A 16,740-nucleotide genomic window follows, 5' to 3' on the forward strand; every position below is an offset into this window, starting at 1 on the left:
ATCACCTCCCAACTAATGTAAAGGATCTCATTGCGATATTTCAAAGAAGAACAGGAGAGCTCACCCCTGAGCTCTGTACAATATTTATCCCCTAATCAACATCATATTACAGATTACCTGCTCATTATCACATTGCTGTTTTTGGGAGCTTGCTGTTTACGAATTAGCTTCCATGTTTCCTAAACTACCACAGGGACTACACTTCAAATGTAGTCCATTGACTAAAGCAGTTTGAGATGTTTAGTTATCCTGAAAAATGTTTTATAAACCTTTCTTTCTTTGGAAAATAGCCCCCTCATTCCTGCCCCTGTTGAGATCAGTGAACAATAGAGGCCACAGATTAAGCTTGTACCGTCTTGGTGCTTTTGGCCCAGACAGTGACTTTGAGACCCCTATCCATTCAAGCTATCTTTGAATTTTTTTAATGGTTAATGCAACAGGAGCAAATACATTTATTATTATACGTAGTTATTCATGGATATTATAAATAGCAAATAAAATTTACAAAAATACTATATGTGAACAGGCTTTGGAGGCAACTGTGATAAGACGAAATACCTTACATTACTGATTCTGGCACTTACTGACAGCAAGAAGAAAGAAGCAGCAAATTTGTGCCAGCAACAAACTCAGAGCTCCCATGGGCTACTGGAGGATCCAACAACATTAACTAATTAAATGTTGACATTGTCTTAGAGGTCGTTCCACAGAAAGGAACAGAGGCAATCCATTATCAATCATATTCCATGCATACTTTATGGCCTGATTGTTGTCACAATAGAGAGCTTCTCCCTCTTTGTGAAAATAGTCTGAATCTGGAAATCCCCGTACACAGCAGCTAACATTTTTGTGGGGATAGAAATGGGCCCAGATCCAGATATGCACGTTCACATTTTGCAGAGGCAGCTGCCCATGTAAATCAGCAACAGCCTACACGTGATTTTGGTGTGAGAGTTGTCTGAAACTCGAGATGTGCAAATCAGATCCAGTAGCTTTGTTAGTTTGTTTGATTAGCCAAGGTACTTTTTTGCAGAGGTAAGGTACCCCTTTGGATTTAGTCCTAGGATATCTTTGGAGAGGTCAGGTGCCCTTTGGGATTGCTAAAAGTAAGCATGAATTTGCATTAAAAAAATCCATAAACTCATTGGAATTGTGAAGCTCATTGGAACTTTCAAAATCAACAATCAAAAGTCAAGATGAACTGTGAAAAGAAGCTATCAAGGCTTTTAAAACTCCTACCCTTTAACTCTTGGGAAAAAATACTAGTCTGAAGTGTTTAAAAAAAATCTGTTGCTACCTCATTCTGTCTGTTGACATAAATACTTGAATTAGTGCTACATCACTAATTCACAATTGTCCGTTATCGTAGTAGGGTGCCTGCAATTTCAGTCTGGTTGACAGTTCCATGTTGTTATGAACCCTTTGAAGTAGGACTATGAATTCCAGCCATTGTTTTTAAAAGGGATTATACAGCTGATTAAGGAGATTTAATGTAGTGTTTAAATCTGCATTATTTTATCACAAACATGTGGCAAGTTTCAAATCTGTGAAACTCCTGTTTCTGTTATTTTGTTCTATAAATTTACACGCGGCATGTTATAAATCCATGAAACTCCTGTTTAAACCTGCATTATTTTATTACATAACTTTCTGTGTGGCAAGTTTTAAAGCTTCAAAACTCCTGCTTAAATCTGCATTATTTTATTATATAACTTGACATGTGGTATGTCCTAAATCTGTGAAATTCCTTTGTAAATCTGCATTAATTTATTATATAACTTTACTTGTGGCACTTTTTACATCATTGAAACTCTTGTTTAAATCAGCATTATTTTATTATTTAACTTTTACGCAGTTTTAAAACAGCGAATCTGCTGTTTAAATCTACATTATTTTGTCATTTATTGCATACATATGACATGTTCTCAACCCATGAAACTCCTGTTAAAATCTGCATTATTTTATTTACCATTATGCATGGCATGTTATAAATCCATGAAACTCCTATTTAAATTTGCATTCTTTTATTCAATACGTGTATGCGTGATATGTGATAAACCTATGAAACCCCTGTTTAAATCTGCATTATTTTGTTCTATAACTTCATGTGTGGCATGTTCTAAATCTGTGGAACTCCTGTTTAAATCTGCGTTAATTTGTTCTATATTTTATATGTGGCAAGTTGGGGTTGAATAAAGAAAGAGAGCCAGTTCATCCTTCCTCACCCGGGACATATCAATTTGGGGACTATCCCATCTGGAAGTTAACAAATTGAGGGATCAAGTCTATGTTAACAAATTTGAGAAATCTTGCCTGGGGATCAGTTGTAACCATATGCAGTTATATTGGGTAACAATATGCAGTTATATTGGGTAACAATATGCAGTTATATTTCAGGAATTCATTTTGAATGTTTGTAGTGAATTGACATTCATTGCACATGTGGACAACTTGTTTCAAAGAGCAGCACTTTGCTGGAAAGAAAAACTCTTAATGTCTAATTTAGTTCTATGCTTGCGTAACTTGGACTTATGTCCTCCCCAGCCTATCTACCTCAATTAGTCTGTATGGATGAGCCAAGTGGAATCCTTTCCTTATGCTAAAGATTAATATCATTTGGATGACACCCGCCAAGTTATCTGTGAAAAAGAAGTGACAGCATAAGGCAAAGCAACCCTCACTTAAACCATTTGTTTCCAGGAACCACTACCATTTGTCATGACTCTGTATGCACCCTCTGAAAAAGTCATGCCTCGAACTGTTTGTTGGATTGGCCATAGGAAAGCAACATTGGGCAGCATTCGCTATCAATATTCTGGCAATATAGAGGGTGGGTCCTCTGACTTTGTGCTTTTGTTAAAGCAGCAGGCTACCCTTTTCAGAAAACTTAACAGTGTACAGCCGCTTCCACTCTGGAACTACATTTTCTCCAAAGTGGACTCTGCCGCCAAACTTTGACTTTTAAATTGAGAGGTACAACAGTCACCCATTTACAACACTTGTGACCTGAGTGGAGTAGGAACAGCTGACGTAGTTAATTTTCTTTTATGGTAAAGCGTCAAGATGGGGCAGCACATTGGCACAGTGGTTAGCACTGCTACCTCATAGTGCCAGGGACCTGGGTTCGATTCCCTGTTTGGGTCACTGTCGGTGTGGAGTTTGCACGTTCTCCCCATGTCTGCGTGGGTTTCCTCTAGGTGCTGTGGTTTCTCCCCACCGTCCGGGTTAAGTGGATTGGCTATGCTAAATTTTCCCTCAGTGTACCCGAAAAGGTGCCAGAATGTGGCGACTCAGGGATTTTCATAGTAACTTCATTGCAGTGTTAATGTAAACCTACTTGTGACTAATAAATACATTTTAACTTCACTTTAAGGTAAAGTTATTGCTAGTATTGAACCTATTTTCCATTCAGAGTATGATTTCAAAGCTCCAAAACTAGTCAATAGTCTCCAACTCAAAGTGCAACAGCAAAACTTGAGCAGGTGTAACGTTTCACCTCCAATACGATTTTTCTTTGAAACACAAAGAAGAGTGATAATGGACTCCAAACACTGACTCTATTTCTCTCTCCACAGATGCTGCCTCACCTGCCGAGTTTTCCCAGAACTTCCTGTTTTCATTTCAGATCTCTAGCATCTGCAGCATTTTGTTTTTATTTACTTGAACGAGCTTTGTCTGTTCCAGGGCTGACGAGCTTCAACTGTGAAGATGGGTTGGAGAAGTTACTGTTTCCCTTGCAGTTAAGAAGGTTGAGAGGAGATTTGATGGAGGTGTAGAAAGAGGGATCTGGGATGGAATAGAAAGGAGAAACTGTTCCCATGAGAGAGCGTAGGTTTAAAGTAGCTGGGAAAAGAAGCAAACCTCATATGAGAATTTTCTTCTTCACAATCCAAGTGGTTATGATCTAGAATACACTGCCTGAGAAAGTGGTGGAGGCAGGTTCAACTGAAAAAGAAGAATGTGCAGGGTGATGAGGAGAAGGCAGGAAAAAGGCACTAAAAGTGCTCATTCCATGATAATAAAGACATGACGGGCTGAATAGCCTCTTTCTGCTCTGTGACAGATTTGTGAATTTTTTACCTGAAGCTTGAATAAGTCCCTTTTGCACAATATTCTCCAGCATCTAATACTTTGATATTTTTGAAGCCTTTTGTTCCAATTAAGCCTCATTCTCAGTGCACTACTGATGTGTGATTGTAATCATAGTGCAGCATTGTAATCAGTAATACATGGTTTGGGTGGAAAACTGTCAGGTTTGCAGACTGAATGTGGGGCAGAATTCTCCCAAAAACATTCTAAGCATCGAATTTGTGTGAAAACTGGAGTAATTCATGCTGGTTTTTCAGTGGGAGTTCAGACAAGAATCTTTCACACCAATGTACTGCAGAAGCCACCAGTGTAAACATCATTAAATTTTAGGGGATTGGGGCCTATTCCCACCCTGGAGGCTGGAATCAGCGTGCTGAGCAAGCTGCTGTGCATGTGCCGATCTGTCATGCTGAGATTTGTCAGCGCTGAGATCTGTCAGCGCCGAGATCTGTCAGTGCCGAGATCGGCACATGCACAGTGGCCTCGCACTGAAAGCCTCTCGATTGCTAGCCAGCTTGATTACTGGCCAGCCCTGCGAACATCTCAATACTGGCTCTGCACCCCCCTACAGCCTGATTGCTGGGCCACCCACCATTCCCCCACTACCACAAATTTTATAGTCGAGTATCCGCATTTGGGGACATCGCAGGTGTCAGCACACCCGGAGTACAATGAGATAGCCTCGTCCTGGGCGAACCACCTGCTTGATCATGGTTTCATCCCAACCATTCCTGTGCCCAGCCCCAAGTTTATAAAAGTTTATTTATTAGTGTCTTAAGCAGACCCACATTAACACTGCAATGAAGTCACTGTGAAAATTCCCTAGTCGCCACACTCCGGCGCCTGTTCGGGTACACTGAGGGAGAATTTAGCATGGCCAATGCACCTAACCAACACGTGTTCCGGACTATGGGAGGAAACCGGAGCACCAGAGGAAACCCACGCAGACACGGCGAGAACATGCAGACTCTGCACAGTCAGTGACCCAAGGCCGGAATCGAACCCGGGTCTCTGGTGCTGTGACACAGCAGTGGTAACCACTCTGCCACCATTTCAAACTTAAATCCAGGTTGGATCTGCAAAATTGACCAAATATGTGGTTGGACTAAGTCACCAGCCCCATTGGCACAAAGACAGGAAACGCCCTCTGCTCAATCTGCCCCAATTTATCAACACAACCACTCAAACCTTGACTGATGACATTTGTGTATTGAATGGAAAATATGGATAAGTCATACTGCACAGAGATATCACTGTATGTTTGCTGAAGAAGGGTGCAGTTGGAGAAACTCAATGTCATTGACCACATTGTTACTACTGGAAAAGAGTGAGGAGGTAGACATGTGGTTAAATATTTGTCTGCATATATCATTTTTAAATTTATCTGTGTTTAAAGTGGCAAACACCATCTAATGTTCCAATTTTTAGTACTTTGTCAGTAATTCTGACCTAGAACATAGAACATAGAACATAGAACATTACAGCGCAGAACAGGCCCTTCGGCCCACGATGTTGCGCCGACCAGTTACAAAAACAATGACCCACTAGCCTATACCAATCCCTTTTCGTCCATAAACCTATCCAGAGATCTCTTAAACGCCCCCAAACTAGACGCATTTACAACTGCAGCAGGCAGGGCATTCCAATCCCTCACCACCCGCTGGGTAAAGAACCTACCCCTGACATCCGTCCTGTAGCTACCCCCCCTTAATTTAAAGCCATGCCCCCTCGTGCTAGCTTTCTCCATCCGAGGAAAAAGGCTATCACTATCCACCCTATCTAAACCTCTAATCATCTTATATGTTTCAATAAGATCCCCTCTTAGCCGCCTTCTTTCCAACGAAAACAACCCTAAATCCCTCAGTCTCTCCTCATAGGACCTCCCCACCATACCAGGCAACATCCTAGTAAACCTCCTCTGCACCCTCTCCAACGCCTCCACATCCTTCTTGTAATGCGGAGACCAGAACTGCACACAGTACTCCAAGTGCGGCCGCACTAGAGTAGTGTACAGTTGCAACATTACACTGCGACTCCTAAATTCAATCCCCCTACCAATAAACGCCAAGACACCGTACGCCTTCTTAACAACCTTATCTACTTGATTCCCAACTTTCAGGGATCTATGTACACACACACCTAGATCCCTCTGTTCATCCACACTATTCAAAGTCCTCCCGTTAGCCCTATACTCGACACATCTATTGCTCCTACCAAAGTGAATTACCTCACACTTCTCCGCATTAAATTCCATCCGCCACCTCTCGGCCCAGCTCTGCAACCTATCTAAGTCTCCCTGCAGACTATGACACCCTTCCTCACAATCTACCACACCTCCTGGATAATGGTTGTAACACAATTATCCAGTTTCGTTGCACTCATTTCAAATTGGACATTTTCCTTTGAAAAGTATTATAAAAATTTGATTGTTCGGAGCTATGACTTAATCAAGTCACAAAATATTCACAATATACTGTCAGTGTTAAATAATATTCTCACACTCCTCTAATTCTGCCTTCTTATGCAATGCTGATTTTCCTTATTTCACCATTAGCAACTGAGCCTTCAGCTGCCACGGTCCAGGCCCTTGAATTCTCTCCCTAAACCTCTCTCTCTTTCCCTCCTTTAAGTCACTACCTAAAACCTACCTCTTTGATCAAGTTTTTGGTCACCTGTCCTAATACCTAATAGAACAACAACAGTACAGCACAGTACAGGCCCTTCGGCCCTCGATGTTGTGCTGAGCTATGTCCGAACTTGTTTGGAGGGTAGGTCTTTAACAATGTGGCTTCGTTCCAAATTTTATACTCGGTGCAGATTCAATGAGCTGGATGGTCTTTTTCTGCACTGTGAGGATTCTATATTTCGATAACATTCTAGTGGAATACTTCAGACCATTTTACAATTCTAAATGCACTATCATACAATTAAACTTTTGTTGTTTCCTGCTTTTCTATTCAAAATTATGGGAAGCGTAGACAGGCTGCATAGTCAGAGGCTTTTCCCAGGGTGGAAGTGTCAGTTGCAAGGGGTCACAAGTTCAAAGTGAGAGGAGGAAAATTTAAGGGAGATGTGGAGTGGGGGGGGTGGTATTTTTAAGCAGAGATGGTGGGTGCCTGGAATGCACTGCCAGAGGAGGTGGTGGAAGCAGGCACATTAGCAATATTTAAGAGGCATCTGGATGGATACATGAATAGGGAGGGAATAGAAGGATACAGTCCGAGTAAGGACCGTATCCCTCTATTTTAGTTTATTTAGGGCATCATAATTGGCCCAGGCTTGGAGGGCCAAAGGGCCTATTCCTGTGCTGTATTTTTCTTTGTTCTCATTGTTCTTTATTCTGGGGTTGATCTTAACCTCTGGCAGGGTTCGGACAGACGGACCACTTTGTGGTCTTAAGTGTCTTAACTTTGGGGCTATCTGTTCAGACAGGTCTCCAAAGAGTCGTGTCTTCTTTCCTGACAGGTGTTGAGCTTTCTCTTTCTAGCCTGGGTTAAAGTGCAGATGGGAGTCCCCATTGGCTTAGTAGAGCTTCAATTTCCATTGATCCCTGAGAGCCCTTGTTAGCTTTTGTCAAATGCCTTAGCCACCTAACCGCAGTGAGCCATTAAAATGATTGCCAGCAGGATTCCAGCGGGAGTGGGTCGTGAGGCCCATCTTAATACCCCCTCCACTCCCCACCACCCTCTTCCCACTTAGTGGGGTGGGTTAATATTAAGCCCAACCTCAAAATTTGGAAATCCAAAAAGTTCTACACAAATTCAAAAGTATGTGCAATAGTTGGGGAGTTTCATTGAGATTGTGCAAAGGATTACAGGCTTGTTTTGATGCTGCAATACGTAATGGATTGATTAGCTGCAGTCTTTCCAGCTGAGATTCTGTAAGGAATACCTGGGAGGTCTTCATACATAGTTTTGGCTGTAGTTCAATCTTCAAACAACATCATGCATCTTGACTCTGTTCCTGACCGTGAATAGGCATTACTGCATCCACCATCTGAACTTGGTGAAATGATGGGCAGTATCACCGACTGAAATAAAATAACAAAATACCTAGTATCCAAACAGCTAGTGCAGTAATAACTGTTTATTTACAGGGAAAAAAAAGCTGTTTACAAGAAATAGTTACAGCAAGACAACAGCACTGTCAAACCTAACGCATCCTGCTGTCCTAGCCCCAACTGCCGAGTTTTAAAACCCGTCTCCAATTCCAAATTTGCCATCCCATGGGTCATGAAGTCGCATGGTTCCCGAGGTTTGCCGAAACTTCGGATTAAAAGGTCATATGGTCTCTGAGGTCGCTGTGCCTAAAGATCTTTGCTAATGTATGAAGGCAAAGATGAGACTTTTTCCTCTGCACCTACTAAGAAGTCTCACAACAGGTGAGTGATGAAGGAGCAGCACTCCGAAAGCTCGTGATTCCAAATAAACCTGTTGGACTTTAACAAGGTGTTGTGAAACTTCTTACTGTGCTCGCCCCATCCAACACTGGCATCTCCTGATGTTGTAATAATTTTCTTGTTGTAATGAATCAAAAATGCGTGCTTCATGTCAAAAAGGAAATTTCTGTTCCTCATGCAGTCAAGTGCTTTTTTTCATTACTAAAATTTTTCATTACAGCATTTTTTCCTGAGAAGTGAACTGTTTGACAAATGAACTATTTGTCTAAATTAAATCTGACGTTGTGAAGTGAAGTACTTAACTAATCATTTTATTTCTGTTACTTGAATTAACAGCAACAGAAAATGCTGTTATCATTCCAAAGCAACTCTGTGCAGAACGAATGAAGAAAATGCGCAGTGACTTCTCAAAAGCAAATAAATGAATTACATCAACCACGTGTCCAGTGATACATGATTTATTACACCCATTTTGCTGAGGTTTAATTATCCACAATCACTTCAATACACTCACTAATTTGATTTATATCACGAGACTGAAAACTGTAATTTAAGCAAATAAGAATCCTTTTCTTTCACCGTTGTGTTGTTTGTTGTGAGGTTGATCACAGTGATGCAGGTGGAGCCATGTCTCCCTGCAAGCTAGATGTCCAATGAATTATTCGCGCAGTGCTATCTGCGACCTCCAGCTATGACTCACCCACGCAGAAACAAAAAGACCAGGATGAGAAATGTGAGGCTATTATCAGAGCCCTGATATAGGGAATGTGGGTAAAGAGCGACGAGGGGAGCCAGGGATGAATGGCAGATCAAAGGAGAACAGCAAAAGATAGGGGCAGGGAGAAGGGGATAAGGGGGCCAGATGGGTAGGGGGAGATACAAGCTGGCACTGGAGGAGGTGCAGATGAATGGAGATTTGCATTGTACACGTGTGCCATAATATGGGAGGCCCTCACTGCCAGCAGTCACCTGCAGTGTCACAACAAAGATATTCATAGCTGGATTTTTACATAAAATTACTAGCCTACTGTTTATTAAGTTGGACTTAATGTCCTTGACAAAATTTAGAATAATGAATTCAACTCCCCTGTTAAGAGGATCAATCACACTTTAAATGGCAAGTCCAGGCAGGCTGTGACATCGACACAAACAAATGCCAATGACACCCAGCAGTTTTTTTTATATTTATTTGTGGGACATAGGTGTCGCTGGCTGGCCAGCGTTTATTGCCCGTCCCTTGTTGTTCGAGGGCAGTTGAGAGTCAACCACATTATATGGCTCTGGAGTCACATGTAGGCCAGACCAGGTAAGGACGGCAAATTTCCTTCCCTAAAGGACGGTAATGAACCAGAAGGGTTTTTCTGACAATCGGCATTGATTTCATGGTCACCAGTAGATTCTTATTTCCAGATATTTTTATTGAATTCAAATATAAGAACATAAGAAATAGGAGCAGGAGTAGGCCATCTCGCCCTTCGAGCCTGCCCCGCCATTCAATAAGATCATGGCTGATCTGAAGTGAATCAGTTCCACTTTCCCACTTTCTCCCCATAACCCTTAGTTCCCTTGTCTATCAAAAACCTATCTACCCATGACTTAAATATATTCAGCGAGGTAGCCTCCACCACTTCAACGGGCAGAGAATGCCAGAATTCCACCATCTGTCATGGCAGGATTCAAACCAGGGTCCCCAGAACATTAGCTGAGTTTCTGGATTAATAGTCTAGTGATAAAACCACTTGGCCATCACCTCCTCTATAATTCCATTGACATCTGCAGAAATATATCCACAGATGGGTGAAAAGGTTTAGATGAACAAAGGGCAAAAAGCAAGATTAATGAAAGCATGTTTCTGAACTGGGGCTAGATTCTCCGGCCTTCCATCAGTATGTCTCCTGCCAGTGGGAGGTGGCGTGTTGTTTGCTAGCTGTGGGATTTTCTGATCCCACCGCTTTATATTGACATTACCCCATGCCGACAGGAAACCCATGGGTGGGGTATGGTTCATGCGGAACCAGACAATCTCGCTGGCGTGAATGGCTGGAGAGTTCCCAGACATTGCCTTTAACAATAGCAAGAGAACTTACTTAAAATATTAGTGGAACAAAAGAAAGTTATATTAAATAAATAGGAAAAGTATGTGTCAGCCCAATTTTTGACTCTGTAATGTTTAACTCAATAATGTTTACCCTTCCCTATTCTTGTTCTTCACAGGCCTACCTGTTTGAACTTGGCTCCAGTAACTTCATCCACAAACTGTCAGGACATACTGAAACTGTCATTACTTTGGCATTTAGCTCTTCTGTACCCAAGGTAATCCATTTTCTTTTTTACTTCCTGAGTAAATAGATGAATTAATAAACAGTCGAAAACTTCTATACTCCAGCAGAGTATTTGCTGGTTTATAAAATGGATCATAAATTACTGGCAATGTGGTATTTTGCAATGCTCAAGTGAATTAATTTTGATCTCTAACTCTACTCTCTAAAAATGTACAAATGTTTCTTTGCTATCTATTGAACAGTGGAAAATACTATTATTTTTCAAGTGAAACATGAGAACTCTTTAATTTTTTTCTTGTGGTCACATTTTAGTCATTTGGATGCTTTGACTTTGCATTATTGGAAAAAAGAGAGGTTAAAATAAAAACAGGAAATGCTAGAAAAATTCAGCAGGTCTGGCAGCATCTGTGGAGAGAGAAACAGAGTTAAGGTTTCAAGTCGTTCATATGAATGCAATAGGTCAATTCTCTTTCCAGACCTGCTGCTTTTTTCCAGTATTTCCTGTTTTTATTTCAGATTTCTAGCTTCTGCAGCATTTTGCTTTTATTGAAAGAGAGGCTGTCGTTTTTTTAGGTGCAGTCACTTTTATGAATGGTCAGATAAGCTTTGCAGTTTTTTAGTGATAAGAATTGTACGCACCTGATGTCTGGAAAGAGCTGTTTTGTAGAGGATTAGATTAGATTTGATTTGATTTATTATTGTCACCTGTATTGGTATACAGTGAAAAGTATTGTTTCTTGCGTACTATGTAGACAAAGCATATCATTCATAGAGAAGGAAAGGAGAGAGTATAGAATGTAGTGTTACAGTTATAGCTAGTGTGCAGAGAAAGATCAACTTCATGCAAAGGTAGGTCCATTCAAAAGTCTGATGTGAGCAGTGATGAAGCTGTTATTGCATCGGTTTGAACATGTTCTCAGACTTTTGCATTTTTTCCTGATGGAAGAAGGTGGAAGAGAGAATGTCCAGGATGCATGAGGTCCTTAATAATGCTGGCTGCTTTTCCAAGGTAGCAGGAAGTGTAGACAGAGTCGGTGGAAGGGAGACTGGTTTGCATGATGAACTGGGCTTCGTTCACAACTGTTTGTAGTTCCTTGCAGTCTTGGGCAGAGCAGGAGTCATTCCAAGCTGTGATACAACCAGAAAAAATGCTTTCTATGGTGCATCTGTAAAAATTGAGGAGAATCATCCTGGACATGCTGAATTTCCTGAACATTCTTTGAAACTAAAGGCGTTGGTGGGCTTTCTTAACTATAACGTCACTATGGAGGGACCAGGACAGACTGTTGGCCACCTAAAAACTTGAAGCTCTACACCATCTTCATATATTCAGTTTCACAGGGACTGCAGCAGCTTTGCCCTGAGCTGTGGAGATGGCTCATTTGGGAGCTGCTGCTGTGGATGCCGTGGAAACCTGCTGTTGTGCATCCTGTCAGAGTACATACACGTATCCACAGTGCAACGCAGCAGAGCTCCATAAGCTCGTCCTGTGTTGATTTATCCTTCTTTCCCTTTGCAGAAGTCCTTCTCCTCATTTGCTTTTGATGGCAATATGTGTAGAATTATGGCTTCAAGTCCTTGCCATACCAATCCATCATGCAGCACATCAAAGTTCTAATATACTACCAACTCCCTGCTACCCTGTTGTAATTTCCACATAAGATCAAAGCTGCGCTATGGGATAAATTAGCTCCTTTTTACTTGTGGGAATAGTATGCGGAGCAAAGAAGGGATGCAATTCCAGAAGCATTGTCTCACAAGTGCCTGAACAACAAGAGTCAGTAAAGATTTATTAAAAGCAAACCATGCCTGACAAACAAAATCTGAGGAGATACCAGATGAATTGGTATCAGGTATTTAAATTTTCAGACCCAGTTTAGTAATTCCACTGGGGATGTAGCTCAGAATCATGATACAGCTTTGCTTTCCCTGACTGTGGGCAAAGGCTGCTGAGCATGGTCTTCAATGGCAAATTGCTTTACCGTAGAGAAGTGAAGGAACTGCTGGATAGCAATATAGGTAAACTGCATAAACTTATTAAGTTACTCCTGGACTGGGATCAAAGGAAAGGGCACCCATCCCACCATGGAACTGCAACTGCCGCCATCTGTCTAGAGAGGGCCCACGGCAGCAGCTCCTTTATCTGACATTCTTGAACAGTGCATCGCCACTTAACCCACTAACTTCATCCGGAAACCGGACCTTGGAGTTCTTGTTCCAGATTCCCAGTAATCACTTTGTGAGCCAGCGACCCCTGGAACTCGACTGTGGATCTGGATAAGTGCTCAATTGGCAAGAGGCTGACCTCTGATGCTTGGGTTAAAGTTTAAGTTTATTTATCAGTATCACAATTAGGCTTGCATTAACACTGCAATGAAGTTACTGTGAAAATCCACTAGTTGCACACTCCGGCGCCTGGTAGGGTACACTGAGGGCGGATTTAGCATGGCCCATGCACCTAACTAGAATGACTCTTTGGACCATGGGAGGAAACCAGAACACCCAAAGGAAACCCATGAAGACACAGGGAGAACATGCAGACTCCACACAGACAGTGACCCAAGCTGGGAATCAAACCCAGCTTCCCCAGCACAGTGCTAACCACTGGGCCACCGTGCTGCTCGGTAAACGGGTTACCATTTCTGCGCTGCATGATTTATCTTTACTTACTGGGTTAATCTTCTGTATTATGCATCGATTGGGAAACTTCTATCAAAAACATCCAGGGGAGGAGATGCTGAATTCTAGATCTTCAAACATGGAACCAGTAAATTCTTGAGGATATTTATTTCCACAGTGTAAGTTGGCAATGCCAGCCAAAATATCTGAGACTCAGTAGGTTGAAGCTGCCAGTACAGAATGATATCCTTTGAACTTTGCCTCAGAACCAACTTCTTCACAAAAATCCTATCTTGCAACCACATGTATCCAGGTTTAGTTCACCAACTCATGAGAGTTGCTTACTGAAAGGAATGTTCGAACAGTTTTCAAGTATATTTTCTCCAATTCCCAGAAGCTCAGTTTTAATTCTGATTATGTCAGCTTTGACAGCTAGGAAATGGGAAATTGTTATCCAGAGGTCCCTGCTGCTATGCTGTCTGTGGGGATGTTAGCTGATAAGGGGATATATAAAGGGAATGTTGCACCTCCCCATGATTCAGTGGCCAGCTGGAATTCTTCTTCTGGCGATTCCTTTCGTTTGGGACCCAGACCAGAGCCCCAGGTATATTATGAAGCCAGACTAGACCCCAACAATTGTTTTATTTTGTCATAAATGAGAGGTCAGGATGCTCACTTCATGAGTAATTCCACTGACGAATTAGGAATCATTTTATATAAAGAAAAAGCTTTATTCATTACATAGTTTAAGTGTAACTCTAACAAAATGAAGCAGCTTAACTCTTAACCATTGAACAATCTTTAAACCTGCAAAGACACAACTCTAATTTCTAACCTATCACTATTTCAGTTCCAGATAAGCAATAGTCTTCTCATAGACATAAATACCACTTTAAATACAGTTAACAAACCCAGGCTACTTGTTTTAAATTAGTGTAGAAAGTTCTGCAAAGAGACTTTTCAGAGAGAGACGTTTCAGAAAGAGAGAGAGAGAGCTTTTTCGTTAAAAAGCTCCAGTCAACGACTCCTTCTAAAAATGAAAGAGAAATTGTTTTTCTGTGAATAAGCCTTACTCCTCCCATTAATCTAATATCGCATGACTTTCTATACCTACTCTAAAATTCTTGTGCAAACACCAGCCCATTAACTCTACAAAGTAGCACATTCCTAGGTAAAATGATTTATTATCCTGCATTCCCAGCATCTGAACAGCATTCCTCCCAGACATACTGACTTTCTGAGGAAAAAAATTCTACAGAAATGTCAAATCTGTCAATACCACAGGACCATCACATTTGACTACCAGAGGATACTTGCCAGAGGGTGGCCCATGGCAAGAACTTGCATGGGGAGTCTTTGCACACAGGGAGGCTATTGCAGTACCGCTACCACAATTCTCTGGCTGACCAGGAGACTTTCCCCCAACTCATTACTGCCTTACGGGACGGATTTGGAATTTGATAATTGACTTGTTGGCCACGTCATGTGCTTTCTCTGGCCATCAAGTCCTGAAATGGGACCTAATTCAGGGAGATTCACCGGCCCTGTTTGCCAATGGCGTGAATCTTTTTGAAGATGGTGTGAAGTACCTTAAAGTGCAACCTGATCTATGTAGGAAACATGAATATTGTTGCACTTTTTGTGATGGCCATTTTCAAATGTTCTTTCAGATGTTTTATAAATAAAGAATGTTTCTGCAAAAAAAAGGTGAAAGTAAACACTTAGCAAGCAATTATGTTCAGATCTCCTTTGCTTGAACAGTGCAATTTCTTTTCATAATAATACTAAATAATAAACGCATTACATGTACTTGATTTCAGCTGAACAGCCCTGAATTCTAGTTCTCCACATGACAAGCTTGCAGCTTAAAGACACAACTACTTACATAGACTTAGTTTGAATTGGCAGCCTGTCTGTACCTTTGTCTCTGTTTTTTCTCAAAAAACATTCACAGCCAATAAGGAAAGATGGCCAGATACCCTCCTGAGTGCTGGGACCAAAAATTTCCCAAGACAATGGGTAAGAAGTGTTTATCTCGTTAGGAGACAAGCTAACACATTGCTATTGTTTCCTGTTTAATTGGAAACAGCTTTTGTTCACATATTAACACCTTCTTGTTGAGGTGCCTTTTTTGCCATTGCTATTAAAACAGTAAATTAAAACCGAAGTCCCTACTGTGGAAAACCTTTGAAACAACCTTAAACAGAGATCTATGAATGCAGGTTCCAACTTTAATATTATACTTCTTTCATTTGGTATAATACCCATTGCTAATATCCCTACTCCATTGAGAATAACAATACTTAACAATCATATAGCACCTTTAGTGCAACAAAATATCCCAAACTAGTCCACAGAACCATTATCAAACACTATTTGACACTGATCCACATTAAGGAGATATTAAGATAAGTGACCAAAAGCTTGGTCAAAGACATTTTAAAGGAGGAGAGACAAGCAGAGAGGTTTAGGGAGGAAATCCCAGCGCTTCGGACCCAGGCAGCTGAAAGCATGCCCTCCAGTTGAGGAGCGATGAAAATCAGGAACACAGAAGAGGCCAGACTGGAGGAGTGCAGAGATCTAGGAGGAGGTTACAAGATGGACAATGGAGAAAATTTTCAAATTGAGACATTGCTTAACTGGAAGCCAGTGGCATTCAGCAACATGGTGATGGGCAAAGTTGGTTTTTTCCATACTATGAAATTAGGGCAGCAAAGTTGGGAGGCAACCACTGGAGTACTCGAATCTCAAGATAACAGAAGCTTGGATGAAAGTTTCAGCAGCAGCTAAGCTGAAGCAGGGACAGAAATGACCAGTGTCACAGATATTGGAATATGCAGTCTTGGTGGTGGACCCAATGTTGGAAACTCTCCTTGGGTTTAGATAAGATGCCAAGGTTACAAAGGACGATATTTTACTGTTAATATATTGTCATGTTCTCAACACATTTATTTCCAGTCATTAAGCTGGAAAGAATTAATGGCATTGATCATAAAAAAGAAACATTTTGCATCTGTTACGGACCTTGGAAAGGCTTCCAACTGAACACGCAACTTGAATTATAAATCTGTTCTTTTATATGTTTGCCATCATTGTTGTTCTAGTATTTGTCTTCATAAATCGCACCCAGTCTCCAAGCAGCCTTTCCCAGACCTTCACATCTGTGTATTTTTTATTTTGCAAACTGTTTCTCTTGCAACAACATTAAACTGAACTGCAAATGTTTGTAACACGGTGCATAAGATTTAGACAACTGTTTACATCCAGATTTTCATTGGTTTGTCTTGTTCCGCAACTCAATTTAGATTCCTCAGTTGTAAGATCTTCCTCACATCCAATTAAAAGTAAACA

General features: G+C 41.2%; 1 protein-coding gene and 1 non-coding gene across 2 annotated transcripts in view; one reads left to right on the top strand and one right to left on the bottom strand.

Moving 5' to 3' along the window:
* Window positions 1-16,740, top strand: part of wdr27 (WD repeat domain 27) — a 394,966-nt gene that overhangs the window by 213,305 nt on the left and 164,921 nt on the right. The window contains exon 24 of the mRNA XM_080199853.1: window positions 10,703-10,801. Within this exon, the coding sequence (XP_080055979.1) occupies window positions 10,703-10,801 (99 nt within the window). The remainder of the gene's footprint in view (window positions 1-10,702; window positions 10,802-16,740) is intronic.
* LOC145351250 (U1 spliceosomal RNA) lies at window positions 4,668-4,826 on the bottom strand. Its single transcript, XR_013888364.1, has one exon. It is a non-coding gene; the product is annotated as a U1 spliceosomal RNA (small nuclear RNA).

The sequence above is a fragment of the Carcharhinus amblyrhynchos genome, chromosome 12 (assembly GCF_965287045.1).
Source record: "Carcharhinus amblyrhynchos chromosome 12, sCarAmb.v2.hapA, whole genome shotgun sequence".
NCBI lineage: Eukaryota > Metazoa > Chordata > Chondrichthyes > Carcharhiniformes > Carcharhinidae > Carcharhinus > Carcharhinus amblyrhynchos.